Source organism: Amborella trichopoda, chromosome 3 (assembly GCF_054954075.1).
Source record: "Amborella trichopoda isolate Santa Cruz 75 chromosome 3, AtrichopodaSantaCruz75HAP2 v2.0, whole genome shotgun sequence".
Lineage (NCBI taxonomy): Eukaryota > Viridiplantae > Streptophyta > Magnoliopsida > Amborellales > Amborellaceae > Amborella > Amborella trichopoda.
In genome coordinates this window covers 37,229,459-37,249,064 of record NC_142338.1, presented here as the reverse complement: position 1 = coordinate 37,249,064, position 19,606 = coordinate 37,229,459, and the positions used below count along the sequence as shown (strand labels likewise).

Here is a 19,606-nt window from a genome sequence, read left to right as displayed (position 1 = left end):
TCTATCTAGGTATTCCAAGCTGTCTCTGGAGCGAAGGTTCTTGCATCTTGTGGAGTGATGTCTTTGACTTTTGGTATTCGATTCTTTTACCATAAGGATGGTCGATCATTTTGTCCCTTGAGGAAATCGAAGTAGTTTTTCACAACAGTTTTTGTAGGGGCAGCTTCTCCCCTCTTATAACAGAGACCTGTATTGCCTTTTTGTTTATCAGGGGATGGCCTCATTGTAACAAAGACTTGTACATCAGAGGGTGGCCTTGTTATAATAGAGACTTGTACTTCCCTTTGTTCATGAATAAAATCTTCTTCTTCTTTTTCTGCTTGGGTGCTTCACCTTTTCTTCACATTTTAGCATATTTCTTCTTATTTTCTTCTCTTTAGCATGTCATGTCCTGCCTCACTCGGACGGCTCAGATACGTCCCCTTTTTCTTTGAGTCTGTGAGTAGCATGAGGAATGAAGTCCCTCTTGCTTGTAGATGCGTGAGTGTGTGTCGGGATACACAGAGAAGCGATAAGTCCCTTAGGGTAGCCTGTTGCATACCTGGGTGGTGTTTGGCATATATAATGATATTCTATACTTCACAACCTTTAAAATTACAAAGGTTCAAGATAGAGAGAGTTGTGAAGAGTGGATTTATTAATTTTGTTGTTTATTTTTTAAAAAGAGTTATTTTTGTGGGGCAAATTTGTAAATATTACGACAAGACAAAAGGTATTTTCATCATCTCCATAAACGGTAAAATTGAAATTTTAACTAAAAGACAAACGTACTCTACAAATAAAGTTTCAAGACTCTAATATCCAAAATATCATTGTACTTTTGTGAAGATTTCAAATTTACTCTTGCTTTATGGTAAAATTACATATCTAAATAATTTTTTAATAAAAAAGTAATGATTATTTTGATAAATACACCTATCACAATAGCTTCTAACTTGAACTTTTGTATTTTGAGAAGTTATTAATTCTAGACAAACCCATATATATATATATATATATATATATGAGACAACTTCTTTATGTCTGCTAAAAGAAACCGAGGTAAAGCGCAACATATATATATGCCAAAGTAAGGCATAAATCAAATTATGTGGGAAAAGTTACTCTCACACTTTTGAAATTTCAGGTTTCTCTTCATATTAATACATTGGAGAGATAATGATACTTTTCTACAAGAAAGCGTATCAATGGGGTCTAGTAGCGCAATTTAGAGATGTGAGACCTTTCACTTCGTCTGTCCTTTTCTTTTTTACTTTATTAAAATTGAGTAACTAGGCTGAGTTATGCAGAACCATTTAAAATGTAGGGAAATCAAACAAATTTTAAAAGAAAAAATTTTCTAAATCTCTACAAAATATGGACTATTGAAATTTTTTATTTAAAGTTTCAGAAAAAAAAAAAGAAATTTTTTATTTATACCTAGTATATTTCAGAAAAATTAGAAAATGAAAAAAAATATATAACAGAACCCAAATTATCGACAAAACTGTCAAAACCACCTAAAAATCATTTCTAAACAGTGCATTTATTTTTTTAGATTTTTTTACTTTTATAAATTTCTTTTAAGGTGGTTTTTGGTGAGGGGCAAGTTGGGCATCCAATTTGCCTTAGGGAGGCCGAATTACTCGGCCAAGTCACATAACACTGACTGAAAAAAACACTTGAAAGAGGTACCATAAATGAATGTCACAAGTTAAAAATTTCCTTATGTATTCATAAAAAAGAGATATTTATATTTATATAAGATTACCTTTTTTCTTTTGTGTTTGTGCGTTTTGATAAAGGACAGAGGATGGCGAACATTAAAGAAGAGAACTTTAGTCAGCAGAAACAAGACTAGAATTAATTTAGCATCCCTTTGTCTGCTTTTTGTATCTTTATTTTGCCCTTTCTCTTTTCTACAATGCAACAGTGCTAACTAAAGAGGATGCCTTTTGTCATGCATACCTGCCCTGATAACTAAAGAGACAAAGACATGCACCCCACATCTACTTTGCAGGCCAAAATAAATCCAAATACTACTGGGGACTAAGAACCAAGAGCACACATTTTGTATCTTCTTCTTCTCACAATGGCTCGCCATGCTCTTCTCATCTTCCTTGGTTTGATGGCCTTACCATGCATATCCTGCTCTGAGGCTGTAGGTTGTGATGGGGGCGAGTTTCGTTACGAGTTCACGCAGAGAAACCTAACGTTTTGTAAGAAACTGAGACGAATTGATTGGGCGTTCGGGTGGTCACTCCAGGAAAAAGAGGGGATGATCAGCATCGGCTTCCAAGCTCGCCTGCAGAAAAGGTCCACATGGGTAGCATGGGGGATAAACTTAAATGGGCGGATGGCACCGGTTATGGATGGCACAGTGGCCCTGGTGGCAGTTCAACAGCCCAATGGGACTGTCTTGAATACCTATAACCTGACAAGGGCCTCTGCTTTGAGCCGGAGCCATAAATGTTTACCGACATCAGATAGAAAAGCGAATTTTGTGAATTTTACAAATAAGCAAGCCTTGTTGGTCGACGGAACCATAATAATGATTTTTGCTACCATTGTGCACAACTCCTTCGTTATTGCCAATACCACCAATGACACCCACCATCCAATTCTTCACCATCTATGGCAGGATGGCTCAGGGGCTGATGATCAGTTCTGCCTTAGAGGACACCAACTGGATCTTCACCACTTCGATAACCGAGAATCTTTGAACCTCAGTTCGAGGAAGACAGTGTGGCCTGACTATCCTGTCGACGGCCTCCGAACAGTAAGTGCACTTCTTGTTCTTGTTGTTTTCATTTGTGTTGCAGATATTAATACACAATGTTCATCGATATTATCAGGACTTTTAATGGTTGGGGCCATGTCTATGTTGCCATTTTTTCTGTGTTATGCAAAACACTTTCTATCAACTCCCTGACCTCCAATTTTAAAATCTGATGGTTAGGGTGCGTTTTTTTCTCCTCTATCAAACTTGCCGGACTTTGAGAGGCCAAAGGACACAGCCTAACTTTCAGTTGCTGAAATTTGAAATCTCATATCAAATATTTTGAACCCTAATGCTACATATATTATATTTTCTTCAAACTGTTGTTGTACTATTGCTCTGCTTCGGTGTTTTTACTATTGTTGTACTATTGCTCTGCTTCAGTGTTTTTACCATTGTTGTACTATTGCTCTGCTTAGGTGTTTTTATGGCATGTTTTACGGTGTAATTGTAGGCATGGATCTCCTGGGAAGCATGGAAGGGATCCAAATTTTGATGCGCATTGAGATCTGGATCTTTAAGAATTTAAAATTAATTTATTTTTCTTTTTAAAATTATTCATTCAACAAAATGCCATCTTTAAAATTTGGGATTAAAAAAGATTTCCTTTGAAGCCTAGATCTGATCATCCCATCCCATCAAAACATATACTATGTTTATTGGATAAAAAAAAGCAATTTTTAGGATGAGTTTTTTTTTTTTGAGACCAGTGAACATGGTCAATTGAGTGTACGTTTTAAAATAAAGTTCAAACAAGTACTCTTAATATAGTTTTTTAAGGTTCATTTCATTATATTACCATAAGGTCGGTTAAAAATTATTCTCTACATATCTACATATACTAGTGAGATGCCTCTATTTCGCAAATCTCATTAAAATATAATACATAGTGTAATATTGATATAAATATATTTTACAAGAAACATAGAGTGAATTAGAAAATATAACAATATCTGTCTCTTTTACTAGGTGATTGAATGATAGGAAATTGTTTAGTGATATGTATAAATTGAGAGAATAACTTACTAATATGTTGCACAGTACAGTCTCATTAACTTACGGGAATGGTTTCTATGCTTTCTCTATAGCATAGAAGTTCTATCCTTCCCTTACTATCCAGCCATCCAATTTTGATCAAGAAAATCACTCATCATTTGATCTTAGATCCGACGTCTCAAAGTATTTTTTTTTTAGCTTTTTTTATACAAATTGTATGAATATAAAATTTGGTATGTGTCATCTTCTTATTGAGGCACACCTATAAAAATATTAAAAATAATTTTTCGAAAAAATATAATGACCAAAATACCCCTTAAAAATTTTTAAAGTATTTTGGTCATTTTAATTTATTGAAAATATGTTTTTTTTATATTTTTCACTAGTGTGAGTTTAATAGAGGAATGGGCATCCAAAATTTGATGTCAAAATAGTTTATAGAAAAAAATTATAAATAAAATAATATAGAGACATGACATTGTGATTGAAGCAATCTTAACCCTCCATTCAGAATGAGCGGCTGGATAAAAAGAAAGATTATATGTTGTAGGGAAGCATAAAAAGCTTGCCCTTAACTTAAATCCCAATGTTGACTTTGAAACTATTATGATCATGGAAATTATAAAATCAAACGTATAGAATTACTACATTTGATTTAACAAAAAGTTAAAAATTAAAATCATATATTTATTAAAGGGATCGTTCGCCAATGACGTGGATTATGTCGGCATTCTTCAACGGCATGATGGGCAGCCGGTTCCCTACATTTAAAATCGTTTGAAACGGGAAATTAATGCCATGACAGGCCTCTGCTCTGACATCGTCACCTCGTTAAACACGTTCCTCTCTCTCTCTCTCTAAACTTTACACATCTCTCCCATCTCTCTGCCATCCTCTCTCTTTAGAACCAGCTGCACACCTTCTCTCTCTAGAACCTGTCCCGCTCCCTTTTGCTAAGACCAGTCCTGCTCCCTCTCTCTAAAACCAACACTCTCTCTCCCTCTCCCTAATTTAGCCCTCTCTCCCTCCCCCACCCAAACCATCCTGGCTTCTTCCCCTCTCTCTTTAAATCAGCACCACCCAAACCATCCTGGCCTCTCCCCCTCTCTCTTTAAATCAGCAGCTCTCTCTTTCAGAGTTTGAGAGACGAAAAAGTAAAAGGTGGCAATCAAACAGGCCTCTACAACCAGATCTATCTCTCTCCATTAGAGGACCACCACCTCTCCAAGCAGCCCTCCCTCTCTCTCAAGCATCATAGGTAAGACTGCTGCTCATCTATGTCTCTCCATCTCCATCTATAGCTTTCTCTAAACACACACAACAATAAATCCAAGGCTTAATTAGAACAACTCACAGGTGGAATAAGAACTAAAGAATTTCGAGCACAGGCTCGTGCATGTTCCGCGATCAGAAAAGCGACATGTACCTATTGACAATCAACCTACGAGACCCATTGGGCCTTTTCTTTCCCTTCATTGATTTAGGTAGTTCTCGCAAGATTGGGTGCCCGGAAAAGGCGATACGTCGGGTTTTCAGGCCAATTTTTGCTCGAATCTGATCAAATCTAATGATAGAAGGTGAGTCTCATGTGATTAAGGCATTTATGAGTTAATAGAAGAGTGTCATTTATTAGATTCAAAGTTCAAAAAACATTACTTGAGTTTTGTGATACACCAAGCCTTTTATGACAAAGATAAATAGTATTTTAGTATACAATATACACCACACTTATCCGATAGGTTTTAATTAAAAAACATTTAAGAATTAGATTACACCACACGTACACTTATCCGATAGGTTTTAATTAAAAAACATTTAAGAATTAGATTACACCACACGTATCCGATAGGTTTTAATTAAAAAATATTTAAGAATTAGATTGACCTAAAATTTGAAGGACATGTGAGCAACACATAAAATTTTTAAAAAGTAATTTGAATTATAAAAATAGTCATAATGCACGTATGAATATTTCAAAGGTATTCGGTTGTTTAATTTTGTGATACATAGTTTTTTGGGCCACACTTTTTATACTTCATGTAATGTATAAAACTTATATACTTTTTCAGGTCCAACTGTCCATTCTAAATGGGCAACTCAGATGACCCCAATCACAATGTCACACCTCTACACTGTTTTATTTTAAATCTTTTTTACAAAACATTTGGACACCAAAATTTGGGCATCCACTCTTATCTTAACCTCACATTTGGACAAAATAAAAAATAAAAATATTCTCAATAAAATAAAATGATAGAAATGCCTTGAAAATTTTAAGGGATATGTTGGTTATTTTATTTCTTCAAAATATTTTTTTTAGCTGCACCCTATTGAGACGACAGCACGTACCAAATTTCATATTCATATAGTTTATATAAAAAATTAAAAATAAAATACTTTGAAGCATTAGATCTAGATCAAATAGTTAGTAACTCACTCAATCAAACTTGGACGGCTGGATAGGGAAGGTATATGTATTTCATATAGTACGGGTAGGGGTGGCATCGGGTCGGATACGGGTATGGTCCAATGGAGACAGTACCCATACCCGAGATATAGCCTATATGAGTACCCAGACCTAGACCCGTACCTGATCGTTCCAATTTTTTTGTACCCGTACCCGAACCAGAGGACCCGTACCTAAAGCTCAAGCTCTGAACCTGAGCTATAGAGATCACGAGAATACCCACGACAGTACATTATTTCCATCTAAACCCACCATTCAAAGTCCCCACCATGTTCATGCTTATTACTCCCAGCTCTATCTCTCTCTGGAATATCCGCGGAAGAAAAAAACCCAAAGTAAATCACTAACTCAAGTGAAACACCAACTCATGCTATGCTGTTGAAACACCAATATCCATTCATCCTCTCAGGTACACTCGAACTCGTAGTATTTTGATTCTCCATAAATGCTTTTTACCTTAAGGTCACCGATTTTCTCCAGATATCCTAACAGAATGCCATTGAAAGCCCTATTAAATTTCCCAAGTTCGTTACAGGTCGCTGATTTTCTTTAAATATCTAAAACTCCAATCCAAACAGGATTTAGGGCTCTTGATAGATCCCAATATCAAGCAACAATAATTAGAAAAAGACATGAGGCAAAACGATTTTCAGCAAAAGCATATAGAGCAAAAAAAGCATAACAAATCACTTGGCTCCAGGAAATGTACCGCAACAAGTCTCTCTTACTGGTCACTTTTCCTTTTCGGACTCAAATAAGAGACCCACTGCGAAGCTCTCTCTACCTCACGGTAATTGCAACCTTGTGAAGGCAACTGCAACCTCAATTTCACCAACCTAAACAAGGGCAAAACATTGGGGGAGGGCAGCAATGACCACCAGATCAGGGGAAACCTAGCTCTCTCCCTTCATGGCAAAGCCACTCGTGAAACCCCTCGGCTGGGTTAATTAGCTACTGGCTGACGCTTCGTTTTTTTGGGTAACTCCACTCTTCAATTTCATTACTGGCTCACTAAACTAAAATGAAAAATCATCCCCTGATGAACTATTGAATCATCTATTTAAATGATCAGAAATAAAAAATGGAGCACATATTAATGGACGCTCGAATGAAAGGCTTCAAAAGATTGAGATGAGTTCATCAGCCAAAATTTGTTTTCAATTGAAAGGATGTGGGTTCTTCTGTAAATAACCAGCTACTTACGTACTAAAAAAAGAGGGGTCATGTCCACACTTGGAAATTATTTATTTGGGATGGCACACTTCATTTTTTTAACATTTAACTGCAAAATGTAAAATTCCTTGTCTATTTGTATAGTAAGTCTTGGTATCGACTGGGGATTGTGATTGTGTCGTACAGAGCCTAACTGTTCACATATTTTGTTTCTTTCTATCATCAAATAAAAAAACTAGTTCAGTAGACACTCTTATCATCAAATCAAAAGCCTAGTTTCACGGACCAATACCAAACAATAATATTTGTAGAGTCAATCGAACTTAGTAGGTGCTGAATTCTACAGAAAACAGATATAATGCACATTCTAGATATGTTGGGGACAAAATTTAACGCTACATGGCTCAAATTCAATAAAAGGAATATTTTTTAGTTAACTCAATTTCCTTGAACTTTTTCCAGAAATCCCCCAAGTTCAGTTGAATTGTGCCAATTTTTTTACAATTCTCTCAGAAAACTTATCCCTGGGCTCTAAAAAGTTGAGACAGAAGAAAACTATGATTTGTGGTTTACTGTGTATAAAAGTAGAACGCATAGAACTTGTCTAAGATTATCACCTTGGATAGTATCCCAGTCAAGTCACGCAGAGCAAAAATCCTAAAACTTCGGATCTAAAGCGTTTTAAAGGTTTCAGGACATGGAGAACAAAAATCCATTTCAAAATCAGAAGTCATTTCAATCATAGGAAGATACACATATCGTCGATTCTTTTCTAGGGTTTTCAAGAAATTGATGCGTCTTATGCAGAAAACCCTAGAGAAATCCTTGTGGAGAATGATTAGACTTTAATAAAATAATTAACAATTTATCTCTCAAAAAACCTCTTCTCTCTTTCGAAACCTAAATAAAATAATTAATAATTTTTTTCGCTTACTAGAAAAGTTGGGAAAGATTAAAAAAAAACAATCTAAATTGGGCTGGGCCAGGTCCAATAAGGTTAATGGGCTGGGCCGAGCATTGGGGTATACTTCCGGGCCTTGAACAGGTGGGCCTTATTGGGCATAGTTTCGGGCTGGGCCTCATCAAGCCGGGTAGAATCAAGTCCAAGATTTTTCGGGCTCCGGCCTTGCTCAGGCCCTGCCCATTTGTAGCCTTACCCGTATCCGAAAATTTGGAGTATAAATTGTGGGACCCGAACCCTACCTGTAGGTTCAAATTTTAGACCCATTCCCAATTCGGGTATACTTGCCGGGTCCCAGATCGGGTATGCGTCCATTGCAAGCCCTAATAGGGGAAGTATATTGTTTTGTTTGGGTGATGGTGTGATGTAAAGTTTTACACTTTAAGTGCGGAACCCACATTAGGAAAAACTACGTATGCTCCTCCTACAACATAGAAGTTCTATCATCTCCCTTATCCAGCTGTTCATTTTCTAATGGAGGGCTAAGATTGCCTCAATCACAATGTCACGTCTCTACACTATTTAATTTTTCTTTTTTTTTCTATAAACTATTTTGATACCAAATTTTGGATGTCCATTCTTCTATTAAACTCGCTCTAAATAAAAGCACAAAAAAATATTTTTAATAAAATAAAATGATCAAAATATCCCTGAAAAGTTCAAAGGGTATTTTGGTTATTTTTTATCGAAAAATTATTGTTAATATTTTTTATAGGTGCGCCCCAATGAGAAGATAGTACGCACCAAATTTCATATTTAAAAAAATTGTATTAAAAAAACTGAAAATAAAATACTTTGAGATGTCGGATCTAGATCAAACAGTGAGTGACTCTCTTGGTAAAAATAGACGGCTGGATAGTAGGGGAGGATATTTCTTCTATGTTGTAAGGGGAACATAGAAAGCTTTCCCCCCACATTATACCCAAAACAAAGATAAGTACTTGAGGCCGGACAAAAAGGCATTTCAGGAAAACATAAAAATGTTGGGAAGAAGAGACATCCCGATAAAATAGAAAATTTTTGGGTATATTTTTAAATGGGAAAAGTTTATCTAGAGTTGACGCTCTAAACAATCTAATTCAAATTAGAGCCTACCTCAAAAATTTCACTAGAATAGGTTGTTTGATGCCCAAATATCTTCAAATTGATCATCTCAACATCAAGATGCATGGAAATAAGAAAACATACAGATTTCAAGTTTTGGAAATAGTGTATTTTGTAACGCATCTTTGGACTGTCAATTTTCATGATTTTCAAGTTTTCATGCATTTGTCGATGTACCCTATTTTTGAAATTTTTAACGTTATAAATGGAGATGAAAATATATTTTAAGACTATCACAAAGATTTCCAATAATGAAACCACATTTTTGGATACTATTTGAAAGTAGGTTCTAATTTGATTATCTAAAGCCTAAGTTCTATACAAACCACACCCTTTTTTAAATATATCTAGAAAAGATATTTGCATCAATTATCATAAGAACTAAGGAAATAAAAAAGTATAAAATTATCTCAATCATGTACGTGCTAGACGGTTCTTGTTACAAGAGGAAATTCCTACTTTCTAAACTTGTACCAGAATGGGTAGGGTGCCACACAAATCCCATCTTGCACACTACAAAATACTCTGACAGGTAATAAAGGCATAGCATGTACTTTCTAGGAAGGGTTTAAACATTTAGTGAGCCTTTTTTTTTCATGATATGGTGAGAGAACATCCTAGCAGAGTTAATGAAAATTCCCTCCCTATATATTCTACATAAATATCTTATCTATGAAATATTTTATATAAGGCATCAACCTTATGCTATTACAATAATGTGCACCCTAAAAACTAGACAGAAAATCTTGATTTTGAAATGTATAAATATAAGAAAATAATTCAAATCCTAAAATATTACATCTTCTTCCACATTATCGAGATCATTCATTTCAAAGATTTTTGTGTTTGTATAAACAATAAAAATAAATAAAAATTCAAGTGTCTATATATGTGCTAAATCTGTAGTATTTTATAAGCTTTAAATTTCCTAATTATAGGTGTAAATAGATTTTCTGGCCTTGTAGAGGTTTCTGGCACTAGAACTGCATCTTCTTATAAAGTTCGGAGGTGCACATTACTACAATTGTTTAAAGTTGGCACCTTATATAAAGCGTACCCGGTTCTAAAATATTTTGATCAAACATTTGAAAAGCTAACTTATCAGTGGTTAAGATCTATAGGGTGTGGTTTGCAAAAGGTTTCAATCTTAAACAATCCAATTAAGATACACCTCTAAATTCTATCATAAATATAATTTTGAAATAAAAAATTCGTAGAATGGCTTGACAATCTATTTTCATCTCTAACTATAAAATTTTAAACTCTAAAAATTGTTCAAATCAAGTAGATCTATAAACACATGAAAAATATTGAAAATGAACAGTCTAGAAAATGTGTTGCATGATACACTATTTCGCGGACTCGAAATCTGTTTTCTTTTCATATTCATACATCTCCATACCGATATGATCAATTAGAGGGTTTTCCAACATCCAAACAACCTTTTATGATGGATTTTTGAGATGCACCTTCAATTCTACATTTTAAGGTTGCAACCTTATAAGAACTTTTTCCTTTTTTGTATCACAACACCTTAAATATTTTCTTTTTCCCTTTCTTGAAATTATGCAGAAAATATCCACTATAAATTCATTGCATTTAGAAATATGAAATTTATAGAAAAACATTTTATATTCGTAATTTAAACATAATGCCCTTTATTTCATATTTGAGACGGCATAATATATTTTAAGTTTTTTTTTTTTAACAGCCAACCTTAAATTTGGGGCACGAGGACGACTATACAAAAAAAAATACAAAATAATAATGCAATTATGTCGAGTAGTTTATACATTACACTCATCTCCCTTTTTTTCCTCTTTTTTTTTTTTTCATTCTTTCAATTTTTCCAAAATGGCCCGGGGTCTCCACGTTCCGACCCAACCTAAACTTCTGGTTTGGAACATGGACGGTTGACCTACACTCTGGAGGCCATTGTACAAAAAAATTAAAAGAAAGATAGAAAGGGACATTGGTGTAAAATATAAATATCAATAGACATTGAATTACCTTAGTTTTGGTTTGGATATTGAGAGTCCGAACTGATGGTATTTTGAAAAAAATACATATAGAAAAAGAAAGGGGACATGAGAGTATGTTACAACATCTGAGGAATAGATTCTTAATTCTGAAAAAATTAGTGGATGTTAGCATAAATTTCCCTTGAAAATAGTCTCTTATATTTTATATTTTTTGCATTTAACATATTTAAAGTTTTATTTTTATGGATTGGATTAAGATCAAATTTGGAACGTCTATACTTCTTATTATCATTGTAAAAAGTATTAAAAATAATTATCTGATATTAAATAACTAAAAATGCCCCAGCAATATTCAATGGTATTTTGGTAATTCAATTTACTTTAGATTAGTTATTTGGTATTTTATATAAGGTGCACATGGTGAGAAATGTTGACATAGGAGCTTAATCCAACCTATATTAAAGAATGATAAAAATAAAAATAAAAATGCCTTATATATTCTCAAAAAGTAGGACTCTGAGTGTAAAATATATTTTAAATTTTAAAAATAAAACATGATTTTTGTTTAAATTTCATTCCAAATCTTATTTTAAGGTTCATGTGTACCAAATTCAACGGTGTGAGGTTCCTTTTACAATCGTGTTTATTTTATTTATTTATATTTTCTTCTGAACTTTAACCATGTTTCTTTCCATCTTCCTGGGAAAAAAAAAAAATCAGATGGAGAAGGAAACGAGCAAGATATAGTAGAAAAGTCACTTTGGCAACTCATAAGTTATGGTCTGCTTGATGTTTATGCAGGCCCATGGAGTGTTGAATATAATAGGTTGGGGAATTCTGGTGCCTGTTGGGCTTATCTTCCCTAGGTATTTCCGGGGAGTGGTGCACACATTGAAGAATTGGCAAATTCCCCACATATTGATAGAGATCTTCGCTGCGCTCCTGGGGACCACGGGTTGGATACTAGGTTTGGTGTTGGGAAGCACTTCAACGGGCTACATTTATGTTGCACATAAGGCTCTAGGCACCATCATCTTTGTGTTGGCTGCCTTGCAGGTATTTTTCATCACTCATCTACATTGTCCATGCGGATGTTTGGAAACAAAAGTTATGGAAAAAAAAAAGAAAAAAAAGAAAACAAAACAAATTCATCACGTGCGACTGTTTTAAAAATCAGACCGATGCCTTGAATTTGTTGTTTTGAAAATTAGAATGGTACTTGAATCACCAGGGGACCGATTCCCGATTCGGCCGGTCTAAATCAAGAATCCTTGATATACACAAAACAAGAAAATAGAAAAAAAAAAGAAAAAAAAGAATGAAAGAAATTGGGGAATAGGATGACTAGTGTTTCCCTGGAGCCGGATCGGCCACCACCATTGGTCTTATCCAGGGGATTTCAAAACATTTGCGTTGCAAAAGATAGTGAGTGAGAGATGTTTTTGTTTTTTTTTGTTCAAATTTTAGACAGTGAAAATTGGATATAATTTTTCTAAACAAGGAGGTCATTGTTACTCCTAGCCACTAGATTGCAAATTGGATATTTGGATGGCTTGGGCTGTGTCACGAAGTTTGAAATTTTTTATTTGAACTTTAGGTCTAGTTAATGACACACTTAAAACTATCCAATTTGAAAACTAAAGGACAACAATGATTGTGACCTCCTTGATAAAAATAAATATTTATGTTATATATTTTTTCTAAAAAATATATTTTATATACATGTGCATGACTGAGTATGTCTGGTAGATCAAAGAGATATATGCCAAAAGCTATTTTACAATGAATGGAGTCAATTTCATTTTATGAGGAGGAGAGTGGGTATGAAAGAGTAATATCTCTTTCTTATCTTGTAATATACAGTTTCTTGTTTTGAATTTTGTTTCTATTTCAGGTAAGAATTTTGTTTCTATCTCAGGTACTTGCCCTAAGGCAACAACGTGAAAAGGACGATCGGCGAAGTACAAAATGGGTGATCTATCACCATTTTGTGGGTTACTCGCTGCTGGCTACAATAATCCTCAACATTTACAAGGGCTTCCACATCCTGGATCCACCATTGGGTTATCAGTGGTCATATTATGGACTACTTATCTTCATGGGCGCAATCGTTGTTCTGCTTGAGATTTGGACTTGGTGTAAATTCCTCTCTGGAAGAGCTTTATACAGAGAACCTTAGGCTTAATTTCTTAAGTATGTTTGAAGTTCTGATTTGTTGTGTTTTTAGCTTCTTGGAACTTGATGCCACCAAGACCATGGTTTCAGCATACCACAAAATTTGCCAAATTTTTAATATTGATCACCTTCAATGCTGCAAGGGAAATTTTCCTATAAGCATGAACTAAGTTCGTTTATTGCATAATGACTCAGACTTTGTGGCAACAGGTTCAAAATTATTGAGTTTTTAAGTGTCATTCTATCTCTAATTCAAAGTCCAAATTTCAAACTGGCAGAATACACAAAACATTGTATTTAAACAGTTTCGAAGTGCCATTTTTGACCTACCCAAAAGACTAAAAAATTTAGCATTTGGGTTGTTCGAGTTGTGTAAACACTCAATTTTTTGTCTTTTAGGGTGTTTGAAAGTTAGATTTTGAAAAAAGAGGGGGTAAAATGAAAAAAAGAATCTCAAAAATTTGGAACATTACTGTATAAAATCCAAAAATACTAACCATTCTTTAATACCAAAACTTTTACTGAGTATATAAATCTCCCGTGTTATAGATGCCTAACAAAGTATATCGGTCATAGTTGCTGAGAGTTGGTAATGTGTTCGGCAACGACCACGTCTACATGTAATCTGGGCTAAGAAATGTTTAAATTATCAAGTGCATTTCGGTTTGGTTTGGATAACTAATACATAGTCAAGCCGGACCAAATAAGTCTAGCCCTTGAAAATTAAAGTTATGGGGAATTTCTTTTATCTCAAAATTTTAAGCTCATTTTCTATTAACTTTTGTGAACTATTTAAAAAAGATGAGCGTTTGAATTCTTGAAATATTTGAAAGTGTGCAACCAATTTCTCAAGCCAATTTTGTGTCAATGGAATGTGAAATTGAACGCTTACTCTGCCTGTATGTATGTAAAAGTAAACAAGATTTACGAGCACCAAAATAGCCTTGCTTTAGAGAGAAAAAGTCGACAAGAAGAGAATTAACTTTATGTTACACAAGCTCTACCCATATGAGAAATTTGAGATTATTATATAGAAAAAGCAACTGCTTGTTTAGTTTTTGTAAATGTATTGTAATCGCATGTTGAAGGGTTGCGTTTCTTCATTCAATAATGCTCAATTTCACGTTCTATAGTAATATAATGCAACAGCTTTAAAAAATCATCTTATGGCTATTTGTTTGATCTAAATTTTGAAATATACACTCTTTTCATTCTAAAGAAATCACAAAAAAAGAAAAAATTGAAAACACAACCTAGAAAGTATTTTTTTAGCCCAATAAACATAGACCGTTCATTTGGTAAGATGCTTAGATCTAGGTCTTAGAAGGATTTTTTCATTTCTAATTTTTTTGGATGGCTTTATTATTATTAGATAAACAATGTTAAAAAAAAAATAAATGATTTTGAGTTTATTATCACTAGATAAACAATGTTAAAAAAGAAATAAATAGATAAACATGGTTTTCTAGAAGTGTCGTTGCATTATATTATGATGCAACCGTTACATTGAATCATTACTTTTATATATATATATATATATATATATATATATAATAATTTAAAAATTAGTTTTTTTTAAGATGTTAGTGGCGTAGTGTCAACGGGAATGGAAAATTTCACCTCTACTTTTCCAAAGTTGGACCATCGGATAGAGTTCTCTATGACGCAATTTGCTATGCTCTTGACATCTATTGTGCATGTGAAATCTGACATACAACACACATCACAATGTAACAAACTTTATGTAGTTATGTACCAGCCATGGGACATCTTGGTAAGATATATCTATGTTGATGCAAGCAAAGTGCAAAATGCACATCAAACATTTTTTTGTTGGTACGTGTAGGTGTCCATGACCCCTTTGATGTGCCAAATTTTTGTCTCATAAGGTAATTAATATTTATCCTAAAATTATAAGGTATTTTTAGTGTTTATTAATACAAAGCCATTTAGAGTGGATGTTTTTCCAATTGATAAGAGATAACTATCCATCTCCTAGGTAAAGAGCGCTACCTTCTCTCTCTGTCTCCCACTTGCTCAGGCTACAGACCCGCGTCCTAGGCGGGTCTACCCCTCTCTCTCTATTTCTTTCATCTTCTCTCTCTCTCACGTTCCTGGTCCCAGACCCGTACCTAAGGGGGTCCTTGGGATCAAAGTAAAAGAAAATAGAATTCTCAAGCTCTTTTCATTGATTTCCATACACTCTTAACTCCCATACACCTTAGGATTCCTAACTTCCAATTCTATTCCATACACCTTGCTCCATACACCTTAGTTTTCCTATACCCTACCCTATTTCTATACAGCACACCCTACTCCATACACCTTAGCTTTCCTACACCCTACCTTACACCATATACCTTAGTTACACCAATACACCTTAATATCTATATATCTTAAGCCTTCCAAGCATACCAACCTAATCCATACACCATAGCTTCTATACACCTAGACCTTAGACCCTAGCCTTAACCCACAAGGCTTAAGACCTCTCTCTAAAATGTACATGAAAAAGGGACCCTTGAAGGTGCATCTAGGCTCAAGCCCATTCTAGGTCCACTCTCTCTCCTCTCCTTCCCTCTCTTTCTCACTCTTTCTCTCTTCATTCTCTCTCTTATTTCCTACTTTCTCTCTCTTATTTCCTACTTTCTCTCTTTTTTTGCCCTCTCTCTCCCACTCGGACCCAGGGTGGGTCCGAGCCCTCTTTCTCTCTCTCTCTCTCCTTTTCCTCTTTCTCTCCTCACTCGGACCTTCACTCGGACTCAGAGCAGGTCCGAGCTCCCCTTTCTCTCTCTCTTTGCTCTCACCTTCTCTCTTTGCTATCTTACTTTCTCTTTCCTTTGTTCACTTTCCCTCTCTCTCACGTCTAAAAACCCTCTCTGTCACGTTTAAAAATCTACGGTTTTCACAATGCCCAAATTTTCTTTTTGGTAATTTTACCAATAGCTTTGTGACTATTTCCATATGAAGATCTCACTTTTACTCATGATGATCATTACCAAATGCTCATCATGCTTGGCTTCTTTCTTTTTAGATAGTTTTACCCACAGCTTCATGGTTGTGTTCATTGTCGAAAGATATTTTTCATCATCATGGGGCTCCCACTCAATGAAAGCCTAGCAAAGAGTGGAAATCTCGACAGTCTCAGAATTGCCCCAGAACTAGTCAAAATCTTCATAAAGACTCTCAAAGGTCTCCTGCCCAGTTTTGTCGCAATCCAACATGTCTAAGACAAAGCAGACTGAGAAACAGTCCCGATAGAATCAACCTCTAACACCCCGAAACGGACCCTTTAACTAGAGCTATATTTTCGATGTCTCAATTAGCTATGGGACCACCGCCATTGGATTTGGCATGGCTGAAAAATCCCAAGGGTCAAATTTTAACTTAAACGGACATCCTAGAAAAATGTTATAGGCGAAAGAGCGAAACAGGAAGAGCGACATGCTATTCTCGTGCGATCACTCTGCAACTCAACACCATTAAAGGGACAATCATAACTAGTGACTTTTGACGCTCATATCTCACTTGGCCGATGTCGAATCAAGATCAAATTTTGTGAGTGTGTTCGTCTCATTAAGACGACGAACGTTTCGATATGTGGCACGCCCCGTGACGATGTACGAGCATGAAGAAAAGCTAGAAGAGAAGTTGCTGATCCGTGAAGAAAGTGCAGGAAATCAGCAGCATCATGCCTTTCTCGAGCGGCTAAATGATGCCGTTTGTCAGCCCGATCGAGGTGAGACCAGTTCCATCACATGTGTAAGGTCCACGGCCATCACTGGTCCGAACCTCACGCATGATGAACGGTCGGATTTCGCACACAAAGCCAACGAAGTGATTGCAAATTTCGTCGTCGAAATTCCAGATTCTGGCCAAAATTCCAAACTTGTAAAGCCTTCGTTCAGGCATGAAATCGAGCTGTGTTTGTTGCCCCGTGATCTTAGCGGCTTGCTCAGTGTGATCCAGTGAAGAAATCATAGAAAAACATCAAGGAACGAGCACACTATCGATCCAAAGTTTCAAGATTCAACCAAAATTCAAAACACATGATCGTGTCCCAAAAATATGATCCATGGCTCGAAGTTGGTAGCAAATCAATCGTCATGCCGAGCCCCACAAGAAAACAATCATTTTTCGAGCAAACGGGCATCAAAACAACCCCAGATAATCCATGCAAGATCACTTAAGTTCAAGGGCAACACAGGGACTGTTATGAAATTCAACAAATTGTTAGAAAGGGGCAAATCTATCATTTTGTACCCTACTTTCTAATTTATTTTAATTCAATTTAATCTTAATTTTCAGTAATTAGGTTATTTTTTATCATTCACCCTTGTTTGGGGCAAATTCTATATATACCACGTACCATCATTATACGCAAGAGGCAAGGCACACACACACAGAATACACAAAGAGAGAGTTTTTACTGAATAAAGTTTATCTTTCTTCTCATTGTTGGGTCACGTTTGCGAAAGAGTAAGGTGAGAGAAACTTTTGGACCGATACCCCTAGGCTCAAGGTAAACTTTCTCTCTCTTCTTTTCTTTTCTTCTTCTCTCTCTTCCTCTCCTTCTTCTTCCTCCGTCTGAGCTCCCCTCAGAGGTCATGCACGACAGTGGTAGTGCGTCCATGCCTCTCCTGTGGTCTCACAGGTCGTGCATGGTGAGGGCAACACCATGCACGAGCCTCGTTCTCCTTTTGTTCATCCATCTCTATCGCCTAGCGAGTCTTGCAGACGGTGCTGCTCATCGTCGTTCGTAGATGCATCCTCGACGCCTCTGTGAAGAGCACAAACGATGAAACTCATTGCTGCCCATAGGGTCTTTCCCTGTCGTGCACCTATTGCAGACAGCGATGCTTATCGCCACCCACGAGAGGTCTCGGCAATGTATATCGACATCTGCGAGCTTCTTACTCGTGTGCGGTGCCTTTCGCCGACCGTAAGCCCTCTTCACATGCGTGGTGCCTATCGCCGTCCGCAAGCCTCCTTTGGGCGTTTGGTGTTCATCACCATTCTTCCTGCATCCCACGCCTATTGCCATGCACCTCATGAGAGCTATTGCCATGAGCTTCGCAAATGGCTATCGCCAAGCGCTTCACAAGAGGTTGTTGTCGCCCGCACAGGGGTGCACTACTTTCTTGTGTTGCTGACTGTGAGGCCTAGCTCCATCCGTAGTTCCCTGCTTCCCCTCATGCCACGAGCAGTAGTGTCTAGCGCCATCCAAGGGTCATGACACTACTACTCCAAGGTCATGGGTGGCAATGCCTAACACCGTCGGGACCCTGTCTCTCCGTTGTCTCGTGCCTTCTCGTCATCCTCTCCTCTTCTCAATTGATTGAGGGTTGACCTAGCTTAGTACCACCATATAAGTCTTGGTTTCGAGTAGTCTTGCTGTCATGCGGGTCCTGAGTACCATGCTCGTATTGCTACTACTTTGAGTCGGTCATTGTTCGGCTATCAAGCTAGTCTCGTCTCTTCATCAAGTTTTCTTCTCTCTTTGACCATTGTTCGAACCTTCTACTCCATCATCCTAACCTCCCAAATTCTTAGACACATGAATGTGTATTGCCCTAAGACAAGGGTGGGCCCCTTTGGCCCACTTGTCTTGCAAATTAACCATAGTAGTATTGTGTAGAAAAACAAGGAGATTGCAGGTCAAGAGAGGTAATCCGAACCAGCTAAAGTAGCTTTGGGGACTTTCCGACATGATCTAAGAGGGCGCCCACACAAGCCAGCCCGAGTAAGTCTTGAACCCACTTTAAATTCCTCTCTCATCGGTTGGTATACTTGCCTTTGCTTTTGAGCGAGGTTCCGAGAGAGCAATCTCAAATCTCGAGTTCACTAGAAACCTGAGATACGTGCCGTCAGATCATCTAGATCTGGAGGGCAATATCGAGGCACTAACCAACTTGGCGACTCCATTGGGGATTTACTACCCCTTAGTCGATTCACTCTTGTTTGATCAATATCCTCTTTTACTTTCTGCA

General features: G+C 36.3%; 1 protein-coding gene across 1 annotated transcript; it reads left to right on the top strand.

The window, feature by feature from the left end:
- The first annotated feature begins 1,949 nt into the window (after nucleotides 1–1,949).
- LOC18422594 (cytochrome b561 and DOMON domain-containing protein At5g35735) lies at nucleotides 1,950–13,823 on the top strand. The gene is made up of 3 exons (XM_006827317.3): nucleotides 1,950–2,758; nucleotides 12,243–12,497; nucleotides 13,360–13,823. Exons 1-3 carry the CDS (start codon nucleotides 2,072–2,074, stop codon nucleotides 13,618–13,620), a joined length of 1,203 nt encoding a protein of 400 aa, XP_006827380.1. The 5' UTR covers nucleotides 1,950–2,071; the 3' UTR covers nucleotides 13,621–13,823.
- Nucleotides 13,824–19,606: the final 5,783 nt, after the last annotated feature.

Bases quoted from the DNA above. Each gene is read 5' to 3' on its own strand.
- LOC18422594 (XM_006827317.3), top strand. From the start codon at position 2,072: ATGGCTCGCCATGCTCTTCTCATCTTCCTTGGTTTGATGGCCTTACCA. The intron at 2,759-12,242 runs GTAAGTGCACTT...ATGTTTATGCAG, and splicing joins CTGTCGACGGCCTCCGAACA to GCCCATGGAGTGTTGAATAT. The intron at 12,498-13,359 runs GTATTTTTCATC...TTTCTATCTCAG, and splicing joins TTGTGTTGGCTGCCTTGCAG to GTACTTGCCCTAAGGCAACA.